Genomic DNA, 18,890 nt, shown 5'->3' with positions numbered 1-18,890 from the left:
GGTTTCGTTTGGGGCAATGACAACATTGGAGAAGGGTATATAAGGTGTGGACAAAATAAACCTTAAAGCTTAGTTAGAGACGCTGTCGGTTCCCCTTTTGTTTATGTCTATTTTACCGTGTGTTTTTTTTTTTTTTTTTTGCTACCCCAGTTTTAGTGTTATTATATTCGTGTTACCTCTGTCTCAAAAATCAATTCTGTGAAGTTTTTGTTTTATTCTATAGACCTTCTGGTTTGGCATGTTGCAATAAAGCAGCACAGAAGTCTAAAGACCCTGTAAACAACTTATGGAAACACTATATACGCTGCAGGAAATCTGGGTCGTACACTTTCCCGCAAAACACCTGGAAGAACCAATCGCTGGAGATCTACGAAGGAAGCTGGAAGAATGACGAGGTTAATAAAAAAAAAGTTTATACTTTAATTATTTTTGCTTATAAAAACAAAACGATTTGCCCATGCTCAGTGTTTTTTCAAGGTTCAAGCGTCAAGTTCAGCAACCGTTATCGGCCGAGCTCCCTCCGCAGGTTGCAGCCATCGCCTCACCCGAGTGACTTGCGGAAAAGTCAACACTCCATATTGCCACAGCCTAGAGCGCCACACCCGCAGAAAGCTTAAGAAAGGCGGGGGCGTAACTTGTAATGTTAATTCACGCTTCTCATCTCGTGTTTTTTTTTTTTCTTCGAATTTGCCATTGCTGCAATCTGATTGGCTGCGAAGCGGTAATGACTCATTTGTAATGTAATTTAATTACATTTCAGCAATTTTCAGCAAAGTAATTAGTAATGTAATTTAATTACAAAATATGAGTAATTTGGCCAGCTCTGGTAATGAGAGGAAAACAACTTGCCACGCCTCGATATTTTTTTCTTTAAGGGCACAGGGTAAGTCCTATACTCCCCATGCATTTGAGGCCATGTTGAGGAACATTTTTCTCGGTGACTATTAGGAGTATTCCTGTCATGTATATATCATTTTGTTCGAAATATTGTGTTTTATCCACTGAACTAGAATTATTTGAACCAACCTAAAATAAGCTTTTTTATATATTTTTTTATTCTAGTACTGAAATTTTAGTTTTTTTCATCTATTAAAAACTTTGTAACTCAAAAACTGCTAGGTGCACATGTTTAATTTTAGTTCAGTATTTTTGAACACCCATGTATGTGGTAGGAATAAAAAATCAACCCGCTATAATGTCAGGTTAAGGAAAGAATGGTACCTATGCACTAAAAAACACTGTTTTGAGATAATTGAGTTTAAAGTAAAAAAACTGGTGAATAACGAATTTCTATTGGCACCAACAGCCTCAGAGTCATTTTTTCAATAGCCGCCAGCTTGAAAGGCATTGCTAAAGTCATGTCTTCGCCTTCAGGCTTATCGCCTTGCTTGCCGGGCCTCTTTTGTGACCTGCCATGTCGCTTGGTCCGTAAAGTATATTCGAGTGACGTCAACTTCCCTCAGCCACTTGATGGTTTTCCACACAGGGTTCCATCCACAAAACTTCAAAACATTGGCTTGTGCAATGCTGCCACCATTGAATAAAGGAACAACATCCAATGTCGCCATTTCGTCGTTACGAAAATACAAACGCTTGAATGTACATACGGTACACACCTGGGAAAAACATACACAGTGTCTCGTGATTGTCTTGGTTGAAAAAAAGCTATGCAATAGTTGCGAAATAATTTTTTTGAGATTATCTGTTACTGGACAAGCTTTTAGGTCTTGTGTTGGTTTTGTTTTGTTGGAGAATTCATCGATAAACAGGGAGTGTATCCCAAAAGGAGGCGTGGTCACCTGCTACTTGCTTTCGGAAGAAGTGATTTTCAGACCGAAATATAGCTTTCTAAAAAAACTGGGACAATGGAAAATGTGCCGAAAAAACTAAACTTTTCAAATTGCGAAAAAAATAAAATCAATTTTTTTTTTAAATTTTACCTTACCCTGTGCCCTTAATGCCGTCAATGTTTTTTTTTTTTTTTTTTTTTTTTTTTTTTTTTTAAGTAGAAGTTTCCGTACCTCTAAGGTCCTCGACGATGACGTTGTCCTCCCTCTCTGCCGCTTGCGAGCTCAGACCCATGATCATCGGTTCGATGCCGTCGTTCACCAGAGCCTCCTGCATTCCACGAGTGAGTTAAAGCTTTCATTTGTCTTTTTTTTTTTTTTTTATCGAAACAGAATATTTAGTTTGTCTTTTCATGGAAGCGAATACTTGGTAGTTTCGTAGAATCCGATAAAGAGTGTGGTTGTCTCTGACGTCCTCCGCTTTTTTTTTATTATTATTTTAAGCGCAGATTTTTTTTAGCACGTGCAATATTGCAGCCACCATTTTTGACCTACGCAAGTCTCACCGAGGTGCCAAGCTAATAAGGCGGACACTAGCGAGCTGCCACAAGAACCAATACGGGGGAAAAGGGGACGCAGTCGAATCTATCATGGCAATACCCTGTGCTGCTGTGGTAATATGATGGAGCGAAGTGATCGAAATAGAAGGAAACAAAAACTGAAGGTCGGTTATGGCGGCGCCAATGCACAGCTGCTTCAAAACTTCTACTAACTTGTCTTTAAAAAAATATGAAAGACGTTTACAAATCTCTGCAATGCGAAAGAGGAGGATAAAAGGGTACGGAGGGAATGGTATGGCCCTCCTCCTCCTCCGGAACCTCTCCCTCCTGTTGTTACCCTTCTCCTCCTCATCTCCTTCCTACTTGATGTAGTACTTGAAGTACAATGTACTCCCTAAAGCCGGGTTCACACTGCTTATACAGCATAAAAAGACAGTCTAAATACAGATCTAAAGCAAGTCACCGCGAGATCCGTGCTTCGAACCCATACAAAAATGTCCTATGGTCGGCTATAAAATATTCTTTGAATGGTCGGCTTTAGCCAGTTGGCCCAATTAGCTAACGGATTTTCTATGGCTGTCTTTAGCGTTTTTTTATGGTATTATAGGCCTCTTTAGCTTTATCTATGGCCTTATCACTGTCCAGCCCCATAACGCTCTTTAGCTTTTCTAATGGCTGGCTCTCAATAGCCAGCATGCTATAGCTGCCTATGGCTTTTCCTTCGGTGTCTTTAGCCATTTATATGGTCAGTTAAAGAAGGCTGTTTGGGTTTTCCTATGGCTCTCTTTAGCCAGCACACTCTAAAAAAATTTGTTCTTAAGAACCTTCGATTTTTGAACGTTACATGGTAGATAGACATACATCACTCAAAACACAACCAGAACAACCATCCACACACTTAAAGTACTACATCATTTGTTTTTCAGGGTGTTGAATTAAGAGATGGGGGCCATTTTAAGAGACAAATCAAATAATGTATTAGGTACGAGTAATATTTGCTCCGCCTCTCCGTGTTTATGCGACAAATGACGGCAGTCACCGGCGAAGTCGGATTCAAAAATAAGGCTACCATATATAGAGTTAGTGCGAACTTTGCGTACGTGGATGGACAACGCTAAGTGCGAACTTAGCGTTGACTATCCACGTACGCAAAGTTCGCACTAACTCTATATATGGTAGCCTTATTTTTGAATCCGACTTCGCCGGTGACTGCCGTCATTTGTCGCATAAACACGGAGAGGCGGAGCAAATATTACTCGTACCTAATACATTATTTGATTTGTCTCTTGGAGTGGCCCCCATCTCTTAATTCAACACCCTGAAAAAACAAATGTAGATCATGAGGCTAATTAACTAATATTTAATAATTATATGTTTAATAAGTTCGATGAGTCATGTTGACAATGCAGTGATAAAATGCAGTACACTGGTGCTAAAGATTGCAATCATCTATTGCTTGATTGCAGTGCTCGGTGCCAGTGTAAGCTATTTTTACTTTTTGGGGTAATAATTAATTTTAAGTGTTGCACAAATATTTCAATGGATTTTTCAAACAAACAATATTACTGGTTTTCACGACTCCTTGCAACAGCAGAGAGCATATCTTGGGGAATGCTTTGTCACCGGTATTACAGAAATTTAGTATTACTTTAATTTTCTGACCTGGAGCGTTTTTCTTGAAAAAGGCAAGTGCCGCTAGGTGTGTAAAAAATGTATTGGTTCCTAGTCTTTAGACTCGGGGCCGTCGAATTTTCTATAGGCAGGTAAAGATATTTTATTGGTTCCCGGTCTTTAGACTCAGGGCCATAAAATTTTCTATAGGCGGGCAAAGAAAATTTAATGGTTTCCAGTCTTTAGACAAAGGGTCATAGATGTTCCTATAGCTGGTTATAGCTGTATTTATGGATCTCTACGGCCGACCATAGAGGGCCATAGGAGGTAATAGCCTGCCATATAATTTTCCATAGACGACCATAGACCATTTTCGTATAGGAATTCCGGATGGTTGTGAGTTCAAGGAGGAAACTTGCCACGCGGCATTCGAACCACGGGTATTGCGGGGACTCGTGTTGGCAGACTGTCTTTTGTACGGTGTATGGGCAGTGTGAACCCGGCTGAACACTGCTGAAATCACAATCATACCAAGTTTTTGCCTGAATTTGGCCACGACTACAGTCCCTGTGGAGTCGTGGCCAAACGAAGAAGGCTATGAGCGCGAGCCCTTTGTCTTTGATCGCGCTCCGGTAGCACGAATGCTCGTGCTCCTGGAGAATCAGCCAGAAATACAGTGTACTAGAATACTTACTAAAACTGCGGTGCGAAAGCTCGCACTGCAGAACCCAGAAGTCCTAAATTCAATCCCCACCCCTGCCCGTTTCGATCTGGATCAGCATCGTACCGGCGCGTGGTCGTATATCACTACTGCGTGATGCACGTTAAAGACCCCAGGTTAGCGGTTGTACTGCGCTGGCTAAATTGCTCATCTGCAGCTGGGAGACTCGTCGCTCGTTGAGGCAGACCAGGTTCTAGGCTGTATAAACATACACACAACCCAATTTTTTTTTTATTATTAATGCTACGCGCTGGAGCTTGCAATCTTCGCAGAAATGTCTAAAAAATGGTGTTCGAGAATTGTTTTTTTTTTTCCTTCTGCCGCCTGAATCTCCAACAGTCTGATCTACCGATTGTCATGCACGTGTTTTCGTCCGTATTAATGAAATGCAGTGCACTATATTTGAGGCTAAACTTGCGCTAAAAGTTATATGACGCAATTCAGAAGTTAACAGTCCGTGTACACACCTCTTATCGGCAGTCAAGGTGCGCGAGGGCATGCATAGCACTCAGACGTTTGACTTCATTGACGTGAAAGTTTAGTAAAAATAACACTTTCACAGATATCAGAAGTAGACTGCACTTTCTCATTTAGTCTTGCCCCATGGGTGCTAGTTTGAGAAAAAAAAGAAAAAAAAAACACTACTGTTACAAGTCGGCTATATGGTGGGCTTCTAGCCCGCCATAATCGGCGCTCCATTCAAAACTACGGCCGGAATGAACGTCACGTTCATTCCGGCCGCTTCGGAACGGCAGGGTATATAGACGACAGAGACTTTTAGCAAACCGTTACCGTGTTCCGCGCAACTACCGGATCCTCTGAAGCCTGTTTTTAAGCGCGCTCCCGGGTGGTCTACCGTGACCGCCGGGCGCGCGCTTGAAAGCATGCTTCAAACGCTTCGGCAGTGCGGTGCGCGGAACACGGTAAAGGCCCGTTCACACTCTTGCGACCGAGTACGACCGAGAGAGACCAGACCGATTTTTAAGCCTCTTGCGATCTCTTAGGACCAGCTCCGCTGCAGCGCGACCGGTCCTAAGAAGTCACAAAAGGCTTAAAAACCGGTCCGGCCTCTCTCGGCCGTGTTCGGTCGCAATCTCTCGGTCGTGTTCGGTCGCAAGAGTGTGAGCGGTCCTTAATGGTCTGAACACAAGCACGCACACGTGAACGTGGCCTCGGCAGACTTGCAATAGGTGACCGGCGTTTGGCAGCAGCCTCAAACAATCAAACAATCCAAACAGACGACAAGAACGAAGCATGGAGTTAGGGAACGAAGAGCAGAGTGGATTATTAATGCTGTTACGGCTATTACTATATTACTAATATGCTTTTACAGCTTAAACAAACCCTACGCACTTTTTAATTGCTCTTTTTGTTTGAAATTATAGATTTTATTGACATATTATGCTGAACAACATCGACCTGGGCCTCAATTTTTGCAAACTTAAACATCGCTCAGTAATTAAAAAAACATTCGCTAAATAAATTACATTTTTATGATGTGAATAAAGCTACATAGACCCGGTTACGAGTAAAAAAACTACTCTTATTTCTATTATCCCCTGGCGAAGAAAAATATATCACTTAAAAATTTAAAAGGCGCGAACTGAACAGGACGAAAAAAGACACGCACGACACGGACAAGCGCCAACTTCCAACTGACTGAATGAAACACGAAACATCGTCGAACTGTCTTTCCCCATCGCCTATATATATCCCAAGCAACAAGATGAAGGTTCATATCACTCATCACACGCAGCCCTCAAGAAACATCACTTCTTTGTTTTGCAGATAAAGGGATCCTTTAATCGATAGGGGCCAATCAGGCCCAACCAAAGTTTCATTGCAAAAATATCGCGTACGTTATCCCATAGGAATACACAGGAAGATTTGAAAAGTAGACTGGTTGCTGTCTGCTTCAATTTGCAACCGGAAGTTCGTAGACACTAGAACCAGCTGAGCCTCTTGCGGTTATTGTAATAACCCTAAGCTACGACAGACCCGACGAGACCAAATTGCTGGCAACGCCCTATTATACACACAGAAGCAGCAAAATGTCGCCTCTAAGGCGCGTATCTTAGCTATTTTCTAGCTTACTTTGCAGGAAAACACCGGAGTCGAGGATTCTATAAAAATAAATAAAGTTGACAAGCTCTCAAACTATTTCGACTCGTCGTGGCAAAACACAGACGCATAACCTATCGTCTGCTTTAATTTGTTTTTTCGACCTTAAACAAACAACGCTGATTTCTATTATTCCCTGACGAAGAGAAATATATCACTTAAAAGTTTAAAAGGCGCGAAATATAAAGGGGTGGGGGGATAGGTAATTTGCCGGGCCACTTTCCAACAGGGTAGGTGCCATCTTATTTCCTTCTCCGCTTTCTTGTAACTCTTTTTCTCGTTTCCTTTTTCTCAGGACCACCGACGTGAATGCTTATGATTTGCCGCATTCTGCTCCATGTTCAAATCCAACTTGATATTTCTTCCTCTTCTTGCACGACTTTTAAAAAAACGTCTTGCAAGAAGACACTTCGTACTGAACTGAAAAATGTGGTCCAGTGTTCTCATCTTTTTCTTCGTCCGCTCTATCGCAAAACCAGGCCAGCCGTAGCGTCACAGCGTAGTTACCCGGCAGCCACGTGAGCACCAGGTGATTGGAACGTCGGAATGGCCGACTAGCCGTTGGGCCAGCGGAGGGGGGCAGCCATGACTTGGGGCACCCGAACGCTGGTCCTAGCACTGCTGGTGCTGCTGCACATCGGGACTACCATCTGGGCAGCACCCCATGAGAACCACCAGAAGGAGCATGGCGCGGCACCGACTCCGCTCTCGTTGGACAAGCAGAAACGGCAGAGCGACACTTCAGAAATCCTCATCGAAAGCATAGCAGACGACGACAGTCATGGGATCATACCTCTACTACTGGGTCTCCTGGTCCTTGGAACCTTGATCCTTCTCGCCTTGTTGCTGTTAGGTTGCCTGCTCCTCATCCGAGTCGCAGAGACAAGGTATTCCAAGTACCGTCTTTTGCAGTCGGATGACCCGGACGCCGCCCATGGCCAACCCACGACGAATTCGAAGCCTTCCCAAACTTTCACGTACGTGGACCTCTCTAACATGGAATGTGCCTGCCAGGATCGCACTACTGGCGGTCATACCACGGTGGTGCAGCCTAAATTCGCCGTCCAGTTTCAGACCGCATCTAGGGTCGAGGCTAGCGGTGAGGACGCCGCCAGGCCTCGAGATTCTGTTTTCGCGTCGGCGTCGTCCGCTCGAAAAGCGAGGGCAAGGACCGGACGGCCGAGGAATGACTCTCGAGAATCGTTCCCAGAACCGATACGGCGAACAGCTTCTGTTGAGCGAAAGGAATCCAGAGAGACAGTCTTCTCGACGGCCAGTCAAGGGCCTCCGAAGAAGCGTCACCGTAAGGACAGCCCGGGAGGAGCGAAGAAAAATGGTACCGGGAGGCACTCCCACGAGAACGCCTTCTGGGAGCGCAGCGCCGTGATCCGTTCGTACTTGCCGGAGTTAGAACTAGGCGTTCATGCACGGGGCGGTAAAACAAGACACGAAAACCCATCACTCGACGACGACGCATGGGAGGGAGAACCAACAACCTACTTCCATTCGCACGCTGCTGAAATTCCGGTTGCCGTGGGCGCCAGCCACACCGCTCCTCCTTCTACGGGTTCTTCTGAAACGCCGTCCACTCTATCACCGGAGGATAGAACCGGAGTGGTATTTCCACTTTCTGAGAAGACCAACGAGGCTTCGAAAGTCTTGACTCAAACTAGGGCACCAGAAGACATTCGAATGCAAGTCTTTGGAGAGGATTATTACTCGACGCTAGAAGCTTCTCTAAAACCACCCGCCACCGTACCGACCATCACAGCCGCGTCCGACGTCACGTCTTCCCCTCTCTACGCTCGAATCTCTGATACTGGCTACGACGAAGCTAACGACTTGTATTATGGGCACGTACAACCCGGAAAACAAAAACCGTTGGAGTCAAATTGGAGCGACCAGTCACAACGCGAAGACGTCGAGTCAAAAAGCGGAATCGAGGCGTCTAAGACAAACAAAGTCGAAGACGTTTCAATGGACACGGCGGAAGTACACACGAAGCCGGCAGCCACAACGTCCAACTTGGAAAGAACCAGCGACTCCTTGATCTCCGTCAACTCGGCACGACTTCGTCGGCTGTTTGAATACGAAGCCGCTAAATGTCGAGCGGCCGCTGCACGGGCTTCCATGAAATCGACTCCGTCACTTCGTCGGCGTTCAGAACCATCCAAGAAGTCACCGGTGATTCCGCACAAGCAGATGACAGCACGAAGTCCCCAATCAACGGAAGCACGAAACACCGAGTCCGTTGAATCTTCCGTTCCAGTGCCGCAGATGGTGGCTTACTTCGACCGAGGCCAGACATCCAAGCATGGGCTAGATAAGGGAGAGTTAATTAGGGTAGATGCAACGGACGCTCTCCGGGAGAGGTCGCCTGAAGATCGACGGAGACTAACATCATCAGAAAGAGCCGTTGCGATTTATCCTGATAAATTTGTCCCAGAAAGTTTGGTCGTGGATGACCGAGAACCCCTTAAGTTTGATCCCAAGTCTCCTACAGAGCGACTGCCTATAGAAGGCGTCATTCGGGTTTACCACGACGTGCCGTTCAAAGAAGACGCACTCAAGTCAGAGCGAGAGAAAGTCGATAGTCCGGCAGCGTTTGACATGTCATTTTCTGAGGACAAGCGCCAAGTGGGAGGGGCCGAAGGGACTGCTGGCGCCTGCCAGATGCTCAGGCAAGTCTTCCACAAAGAAACGCGCGAACCGCATGAAGCCGATAACGAACCTCAGTCGCAGCCGACATCTTCCGATGACCAGGAACGCCCAGAAACGACTGTGGGAAGTGAGGAGAAAGTGTCAGCTTTTGAAACAAGCCAGAATCCAGAAAAATGGAACTTAAAGAAAGAAACGCCCGGATCAGTTTGGGAAAAGTCTCCCCAAGAGTGGTGTCGTTTGCAAAGCAAAACTCCGGAAGTCCTACAGAGACCTCCTTCCGAACCAGTGCTTTCCGGAGATGAGGCTGATTTTATGGCACCTCCTTTCAGCGGGAAATCAATCGTCACCCCTGAGGTGAGCTCGGCTTCTTTTAAGCTCAAACTCCCACAGCCTCCGTTAGATCGAACCAGACCGGAGCCTAAGGTCAGCCGACTTGGGCAAGACTCTGCTTTCACGCTGGGGTGCGGTCTGCCTTACAAGCGACGTCACGACGAGCATGGGTCCACAGAACCGTTCAGCCTAGACGAACAGCGTGAATCAAGATCGTATTTATCCTCAGATCTTGAGACATCAACAGACAACGAAGAGTCCGAGAAAAAGTCGTTGGCGAGCACTGGATTGGTAGATTTTACGCCACCTCAGGAGGGAGGGTTTCCAGGACAAATGGCAGCAACGCTACAATCGAAATCGGCTTTAGGAACCGGTACCTCACAACTAGTTTTACTACCATCCGCTGGCAGGGAACTAATACAACCGACGTCCTCAGAAGTAGCTCCCACGGAAGACTTTCCCAGTGAGACTACCGGTGAGTCCCAATCAAATAAAATATCGCGAGCAGAATCAATGAAGTTAACGTCTCTAGCACCAGAGAGTAGCGATTCGTCTTTACAAAGACCATCTGAAGACTGCAACCGCTTGCTATGTACTGTAAAGAGCCCAGGCGCAGATAAAAAGCCTGAGCCAGTTGACGAACCCCTTATCACAGCCGAGCGTAAAGGTCTTTTGTTTCCCCCGCTAACGGATGAGTCAGATTTGCGGGTCTTCGTTACTCCGAAACAGCCTGTCAGCTTTGAATTGCTCGAATCCAACAAGAATGGACAAGCCACTGAAGGTGATCACTCTAAACAGATTGTCGGATCTCTATCAACCGGTAGCATGCCCGCTGAGGGACAATCGATTCCTTACAGTGCATTGCCAACATCGAGATTACCAGATAGTTCGCAGCAGACGTCAGAGTGGTCTAGTAAAGAAGCATTTGGGGTACCAGCAACAGAAGAACAGTTGCTGCCTGAGTGCAAGGCGCCCGTCTCATGCGACATACCATTACGCCTACGTGCGGAGTACGGGTCTGTGACAAAACCTGAGCTGAAGTTGCAGGCTCCAGAATCGAAAAATCAACCGCTTTCTAAACGTTCCAGACCGTCCATCGAGGACGATTCCATACTTGAATTGGAGCACCCAGAAATAATACGAAGGAAGGCACCACCCATCAGCGACCAGGGACCGTTAGAAGAATGGAAGAAAGAGTTGATATCGGTACGGGGCCGGCTCCTTAAGAAAGCTAAAGAAGCAGGCATTGTTGAAACGCCGGTCGAAGAAAGCGCATCGGCTCCAGCGTCGAAGATAGAAGAATCTCAACCGGTGGAATTTAAAAAAGATGACGCACTGGCACCCTATGGTGACAGTATGAACGAGTCTGCCGCGGTCGACACGTGGCATGTGCTCCAGGCACGTGACTCGCGTCAAATATCATCGGCTGAAAATCCGTTAACTCAGGTAGAGAAGGAAGAAAAGGAACTTGCAAGTTTGGCATATCACACAGCAACTCCACTCAAATCTTCTCCGGATCATAAGTTTCCTAAAAAATTAGAAATGGAAGACTATCGTGAAAGGCCTTTAGTGCAATGTCTAGAAGAGGACGAAGTGCTGTCAAGACCACAAGGTCAAGTTCCTATATTGTCAAGTTCTCCAGCAGAACGCCAAGTTGAAAGACCTGAAATAGCTAAACACCCTGATGACGGTCAGTTGTCAGAGCGAGATTTGGAGGAGAAAAAGCGAACATCATTCGGGAGAGGTGCCGAAAAAACTTGTCCGCCAATGTCTTCTGATAATCGGCTTCAGCTATTGACGCACGTTCCTGAGAAGAAAGTCCGAACACAGCTGAAGCCAGAAACCCAAGCCCCTATACAGTTGAAATCGCCAGGAGATGAGGATCAGCTTGAGAAGCTGAGCACACCGGAAGACGCAGGTAGCCGTCTGCCCTTAAAGCCAGTACTGGACAAGATAAAACAAGGTATTTTTCAGACGGACAAATCAGATCAGCGTCAAACAATACCTGAAAAGAATCAACGAACCCTCGAACCTCCTGACGAATCAGCGAAGAGTGATTTGGGACAGGCATCACTCGAAGCTCTGGAGAAGAGAAATCGTCCGTTGTTAAATAAAATTAATCAAGGCCCTATTCTGCCATGGACTCCAGAGGAGAGGCGTTGGGTTGACAGGCGTGAAGCGAAAAACGAAACTAACGGCAAGCCGCTGCTTCAACTAGTTTTTGACAAGAAAGACCAGGGCTTGGTCAAACGGGAGAGTGTGGGACAACCTCCGGAAGGGTCTCCTAAAGACCAGTGGCATTTTCAAACCACCGAAGGAGGTTTGAACGATGGTCGCGGTCAACCACACGCGCAGGTTCTTGAAAGGCAAGAGCGGCAGCCATTCAGGCCGAAATTTCCGGATCCTAAAAGCTTGAAGCCTTTTGAAGATAACACTGAGTTTCAAAAATTGGTTATGCCAGCTGATGTTCCCGACGATCAATTATCGGAGTCAGCTGTTGAAAATGGAAACCGAGAGCTGTTTAAAGCATATGGTTCAGATGGGCGTCCAACAATAGCTCGTGAGGATCAAAGTTCAGATAAATCAGTTAAAATGGGTGGTGAACAGTCACTCATGGAACCTAGGGAAAGAAAAAATCTTACGTTGCTAGTGCCAAAGTATCAAGGCCCCATTCGTCCAAGATCTCCTGAGGACAGGCACCAGGTTGGTAGGCGTGAACTCGAAAAAGACGCTAAAGACAAGCAGTTTATACAGCAATATGTGAACACAAAAGGCCAAGGTCTGATGGATTTCAATAATCTGAGAAAATTTCACGAAAGGTCCCCTGAAGAACAACGGCACCTTCAAGCTACCGAAGAACGTGTGAGGGGCGGTCCCGGTCAGCCACCCGAACACATTCTGGAGAGGCAAGGGCAGCAGCTATTGGAATCGGAATTTCAGGTTCCCGTCAACCCAGAAGCTCCTGAAGAAGACAGTCAGCTCAAGAATTTGACCACACCAAAAGATGCTCGTAGCAGTCAAATATCAAAGCCATGTTCCAACAAGGAAGAAAAAGAGCTGTTTATAGCGGAAGATTCAAGCCAACGTCAGTTAATGTCTCTCGAGGAACAAAGACAGCTTCAAGCTCGCAATGAGTCAGTGAGAAAAGATGGCGAACAGCCATCGGTTCAAGCACTGGAAAAAAGAGAGCATTCGATGTTAACGCGAAAGGAGCAAGGCCCCATTTTGCCAAGGTCTCCCGTGGACAGACACCAAGTACGTGAACTGGACGTTAACAACGACGTGTACAGAAAGCAGTTGCTACCGCACGTCTTTGACAAGAGAGTCGAACTCTTCCTGAAGGCGGAGAGACCGGGAGAACTTCAGACAAGATCACCTGAAGGCCAACGACGCCTTGAAACTACCGAAGGAGGTACGAGCGGTGGTCGCAGTCAGCCACATGGAGAAGTTTTAAAGAGACAAGAACGGCAACTATTAGAATCGGAACTCCAGGGTCCGCTCAGCTCGAAACCTCCTGGGAATGTAAGTCAACTTGAGAAATATAACACACCGAAAAATGCTGGAGGCGTTCAATCATCCCAGCCAACTTTGGACAACAAAGATCGAGGACTATTCAAATGGAATTCTCCAGGACAAATTCAAAGAGTATCGCCTGAAGATCAGAGACAGCTTCAAAGTCTCGGTGGATCAGTGAAGGGGGATCGTGCAGAGCCATTTTTGCAAGCTCTAGGAAAAAGAGATTCTCATCTGTTAACACAAAAAGATGAAGGACCGATTCTGCCAGGGTCTTCTGAGGAAAGGCTCCAACTTAAGAGGCGTGAAGCAGACAAAGACGCTCACGACAAACAGTTACTACCGAAAGTCGCTGACAATGAAAATCAAGAACTCTTCGAGACAGACCGTGGATCAATGTCTCTCGAGGAACAAAGAGAGCTTCACACTCCCAATGAGTCAGTGAAGAAAGATGACGAACAGCCATCAGTTCAAGCACTGGAAAAAAGAGAGCATTCGATGTTAACGCGAAAGGAGCAAGGCCTCATTTTGCCAAGGTCTCCCGTGGACAGACTTCAAGTAGATGAACTCGACTTTAAAAAAGACGTGTACAGAAAGCAGTTGCTACCGCACGCCTTTGACAAGAGAGACGAACTCCTCCTGAAGGCGGAGAGACTGGGAGAACTTCAGACAAGATCACCTGAAGCCCGACGACGCCTTGAAACTACCGAAGGAGGTACGAGCGGTGGTCGCAGTCAGCCACATGGAGAACTTTTAGAGAGACAAGAACGGCAACTATTAGAATCGGAACTCGAGGGTCCGCTCAGCTCAAAACCTAATGGGAATGTAAGTCAGCTGGAAAAATATGTTACGCCAAAAAATGCTAGCGGCGTTCAATCATCCCAGCCAGCTTTGGACAACATAGAGCGAGGACTATTCAAATGGAATTCTCCAGAAAAATTTCAAAGAGTATCGCCTGAAAATCAGAGACAACTTCAAAGTCTCGGTGGATCAGTGAAGGAAAGATACCAACCGCTGTTGGAGCAGAATGATGAGGGTCCCATTTTTCCAAAGCCTTCCGAACGCAGGCGTCAGGTTCAAAAGCCCGAAAAAGACAAAGATACGTACAAGCAGATATTACAGAGCGATCTTGACAGGAAAGACAAGCAGATATTACAGAGCGATCTTGACAGGAAAGACCAAGAATTGTTGAAATTGGGCAATCGAAAACAGTTACAAGCAAGCCTCCTCGAAGACCAAAGACTCCTTCAATCTACCAAAGAAGGCATGTGGAGTGGTCGCGTTCAGCCCCCCGTTAATGTTAATGAGAGACAAGATCAGCAGCTACTGGAACCAAATTTTCAGAGTACTGGGAGGTATACATATTCTGAACAGGATCCTCAGCGTGAAGAATTTGATTCGGGTGGCGGTGGACAGCTTAAAGTGCATTCGCCCGGACAGTTTCAAGCAAGGTCACCTGACGAGCAAAAAAGCATCCAGGTAAGCGAAAAAACTATAGATAATCAGGGCGAGCTTTCAGCGCAATTTAATGAGACTGAAGACCGGCCGCTGCAGGACATTGCAATACCAGAACCTTCTCGTTTAATACCTTTCGGGGACGAGCAGCTGTCAGAAGCGTTTGACAATGGTACCGCAAATGATCGCCGGTCGATATTAAAGCCATATGCAGAGGAGGGGGAGCGAGAACTATTCAGGTTGAGTCCCCCAGGACCGTTTCAATCCATGACCTCAGAGAAGGAAATTTCCATCGTACAATCAGAGGAAGCGGCGAAAACTTACCTCAATGGTCCAATTCTCGAGCGGATATTTAAGGAGAAGGGTGAGCTCCCAGAGTCAAGTGCTCCCAGACCTATCCAATCAAGGTACCCACGAGTTGAGAATAAAGTTGAGGGACCACGAAGGACCATCGATGCTCAGTTCAATTTGGAGCCAGAATTAGAGACGGCTGCTCGTTCGAAGAAAGAGACGTTTCTTGTGGAAACCTCTCCTCCATCCTCCCAAATGTGGCGAGGGTACAGTCCGTTCTCCACGATCAATCCAAGAGAGGAAATCCCCGACGCCGTTTCGCCGCTATCCACAAGTACGGGACAAGAGCGTACAAACGGCAGGTTAACAAGACTCCTTACTGAATTTCCAAACGATAAAACAAGCGGCACTGTGAGATTAACAAAACTCGTTACGGAATTTCCAGATAATGATGAGACCTCAGCAGTTGAGGAACAGCGATTAGTCCCAAGCAGCCACTCGGAAGTGGAGCGAATCGGCCGGGCTGCCATGTACTTTTTAGTGCCTGATAACACAGATCCCTCACACGACGTCGGCGAAGTGTCAAAGGATTCCCGGATCTCCGGCAGGAACGCGCATGAAAGCTCACCGAGGGACCGGCGGTCGCGGTGGGCACCTTACGAGTTATCTTCCCCGACTTATCAACTGTCGACACCCGAAGACATGGCGAGAAGTTCGGATGCTCAAACTTCCGGTTCGCCAGTGGTGGCACAGGGAAGCAAAGACCTCATTAATTTTCAGGCTGAGCCAACGAAGCAAACCAGTTATCTGAACAGTGAGGCTGGGAAAGGATCAAGGCCCACGACACCGGACTCGAGTGCAGCGAGCCCCAAGGAGAATCCCAAGAAGGAATCACCGGACTAAATTACCTTCCCAAGATTATTGAGAGGTCATCAAACAGGGAGTTCACAAGAGCATGTAATAACACGAACATGAGAGGTAGAAAAATGGACAAAACAAATTTGAAGCCAAGCAGAATCGAGTACAAATTTGCCGGCAGATCATCCACTTGCAAGCAAAATGATTCACCACCGTGTCATATTTTATGTGCGGTCCTGTGCGTCTTCTATGTAGTTCCTCAGCACGGCCACCACGTAGGCTTTGTGCCCACTGGTATACTAACAAAGCCGGATCACGTGTGCTGCAATGGTAAAGTTCCCGAATGTTCTACTCCAAAGACAAACTGAAGAACCAACCTGTGGGTTCCAGAACGAGTTGCAGGTCCTCACGCCTCTTACGGTGTGTCTCTGTCCGTTCATCTCGAAAGTGACGTTCTTCACGGCGCACTCCGGGGCTGGTCCCCTGTCACCGGGCGAGAAGTGAGCGTATATTCAAATAATTAGTTAATAAACACTGTGACTAACAGGCAAATTACTCTATTGTAACAATACTACTTTGGGATAATTCAATTCAATTATTGTTCGTCCGAATGCCGTTTTGCAGTTCGGCACTCTGCACTTCGATGCTTAACAGAAGCAACCGCGTAGTATTTCTAGCAGTAATCCATATTGATAGTTATTATACAGCGCTCTGTACAATTCTGTTTTACAGGACCACCAGCGCAGGAGTTTTTAATGTAACACTTATTATTATTGGCACCTCGAATTGCTGTTTATCGGACCCCGCAATTTCGTACTGGCTTATACAGAACCAATGATTCCTGGGGATATTTGCCCAAATAAATGAATATAGAATTTACAGGGTGTACGCTTTTGTCCATGTTGCATCATGACTCCCCTCGCTTCGCCTGTGGCGTGGGTTTGTGATACATGAGCGCGGGGAGATTCACAGATTGATCGTGAAGCCTAGTTCAGGCAGTTCCGTTGCTTGTGTTTTTCCAGGCTTCCCTTTTTTTATTACTTCTCTCTCTCTCTCTTCCTCTTTGTTTGTGTTCAGAACGGCCCAAGCCGCAGCAAGTTTTCGCCGCGCATGGAACGTGTCAAGCAATGCAAAAAGTATAGCTACGCCAAGCAATCATGTGTCGATGTTATCCGGGCATTCCATTCGTTGTTATGGTTTTGGTTGCTCATGGACGCAACCGATACAAATGTGTGAACTAGTATCACTAACTAGCGTGAACTAGACGTGTGGGAACTAGCCTTTAGTTGTTTTCCCCCACCAACAATCACCGCAAAAAAAAAAAAAAAAAACTTGAAGGCAGGCGATGTGCGTTCGTCGCCTAATTTCGAAGCCAGAACAAGCGGCCACATGAACTGGTGCCAATATATATTTCGTTTTATTACCCAGGCATCGAAGGTAATTCCGGGAACGTATAGGTGCACGTGCTGCATTTACCAGCATCTGCAGCAGTAACTGTCATAAAAAAATATTAAAAAACATCTAAAACAATTGGCGCTTTGCACGTGCGTTCATCGATACCTCAGTTCAGTTATTTACCTCGATTATTCTATGCAGATGGGAGCGCGTGCAGTACGTGCACTTAAAGGGAAGCTGAAGCGATTTTGACTTTGACTGCAAACACTCGATTATTTTAAATACAACTTCAAGGATCACGAATATCACAAAAAGTAAGCTAGTTCATGCCCTTATAGGCCATATGCAAAATCCTTGCAAGCTACCTTTATCATGCCATTATGAGCCGCCGTGTTTTTTTGTTTTTTTTTTTCACACCATCCAATTGTGGACGAGGCGCATCAGCATTTAACTCTGCTTTCATGACATTATGACTGTTTATTTGTGCACTCAACGGTTATCTGTTAGTTTCGGTTCACAGAAGAAAAGAAAGACGGCCGCGAAATTCTGGAAAGGAATTGTCAGCAGCGAGGTTAGAGTGTACTAGAAGGACCGAGTGCCGGGGCGACCGGAGTGCTATTTAGGTACCTCAGAATGTGGAAAAAACCGGCTAAACCAAGCCACTTTGCTCGTAGTGCCCTCTCGGGCACTACGAGCAAAGCGGTTCGGATTAGCCGGTTTTTATGAAAAACGCGTTGCGTTCCAACGCCATGATCGTTCCACAAGCGGCGGCGCCGAAAAAACGCTTCGGTCGTCTCACTCAGTCCTTTCTAGTACACTCTACGAAAGTGGCGCTGCGATCGAAGTGGCTTGGTTTCACCTGATCGCTTTTCACATTTTGAGGTGCAACTGAAAGCATGAGCGGAGCCTGTAGCTCGTCCCACTCGTTCCTTCTAGTACACTCTAGCGAGGTCGCAAGACTCGTCACTCAAGCAGTGAACAGGGCCATTCAGGTCAGTCTTTACCGAAGACTTTTTGTGAAGGTTTCGTGCCGGACTTGCAGCAGGTGAATATATTTTATAGTTCTACCACTCCCACTTTGCCAGGACCATTGTCTCTCGTGTTATCTTAGTACTTAATTCATGTCGGAAGATTAAAAGGGCTTCTTACGCAAGCTTATGGGTATCGCACTTTCGCACACAGCGTGCCCCGGCCGCACGAGCTATCGTCGTCCTTATTCTTCTTCCAAGAGGTCGCTTGTTTTAAGAAAAACTCTACATTCGACCGTCCTGGAGCCTTAATGTCCTTGTTAAGTTTGAAGATACACACAAATATCAAGGTAATAAACGAACACTCACGCAAATAACAATTAGTAAACTACTTCACATTATACAGTCCCGCGGCATAAAAGACCATGTGCGTTTCTTTGCGGGCCTTCTAGCAGCTGGACGTTCCTTTTGCTTGTCTCCTGAATCTTTGGAGGCGTGTCGTCGTCAAGCTGGGGCGATGCCGACGTCGTTGCCCAGAACTTGAATCGAGCTTTGCAACTCGATAGGTATCTCCAGGCAACACCTGGGTGACAACCACGGGTCCTCGGTACTTTGGTTG

General features: G+C 46.3%; 1 protein-coding gene across 1 annotated transcript in view; it reads right to left on the bottom strand.

Moving 5' to 3' along the window:
• Positions 1 to 18,890, bottom strand: part of LOC115322793 (dual oxidase 2) — a 70,168-nt gene that overhangs the window by 30,999 nt on the left and 20,279 nt on the right. The window contains exons 9-10 of the mRNA XM_029983150.4: positions 16,286 to 16,391; positions 2,022 to 2,118 (exon numbers count right to left, since the gene is read on the bottom strand). Of these exons, the coding sequence (XP_029839010.2) occupies positions 2,022 to 2,118; positions 16,286 to 16,391 (203 nt within the window). The remainder of the gene's footprint in view (positions 1 to 2,021; positions 2,119 to 16,285; positions 16,392 to 18,890) is intronic.

Source organism: Ixodes scapularis, unplaced genomic scaffold (assembly GCF_016920785.2).
Source record: "Ixodes scapularis isolate PalLabHiFi unplaced genomic scaffold, ASM1692078v2 PGA_scaffold11__112_contigs__length_91849675, whole genome shotgun sequence".
In the NCBI taxonomy this organism is placed as follows: domain Eukaryota; kingdom Metazoa; phylum Arthropoda; class Arachnida; order Ixodida; family Ixodidae; genus Ixodes; species Ixodes scapularis.
The sequence above is the reverse complement of the archived record's forward strand: the minus strand, read 5'-3'. Positions and strand labels throughout refer to the sequence as shown.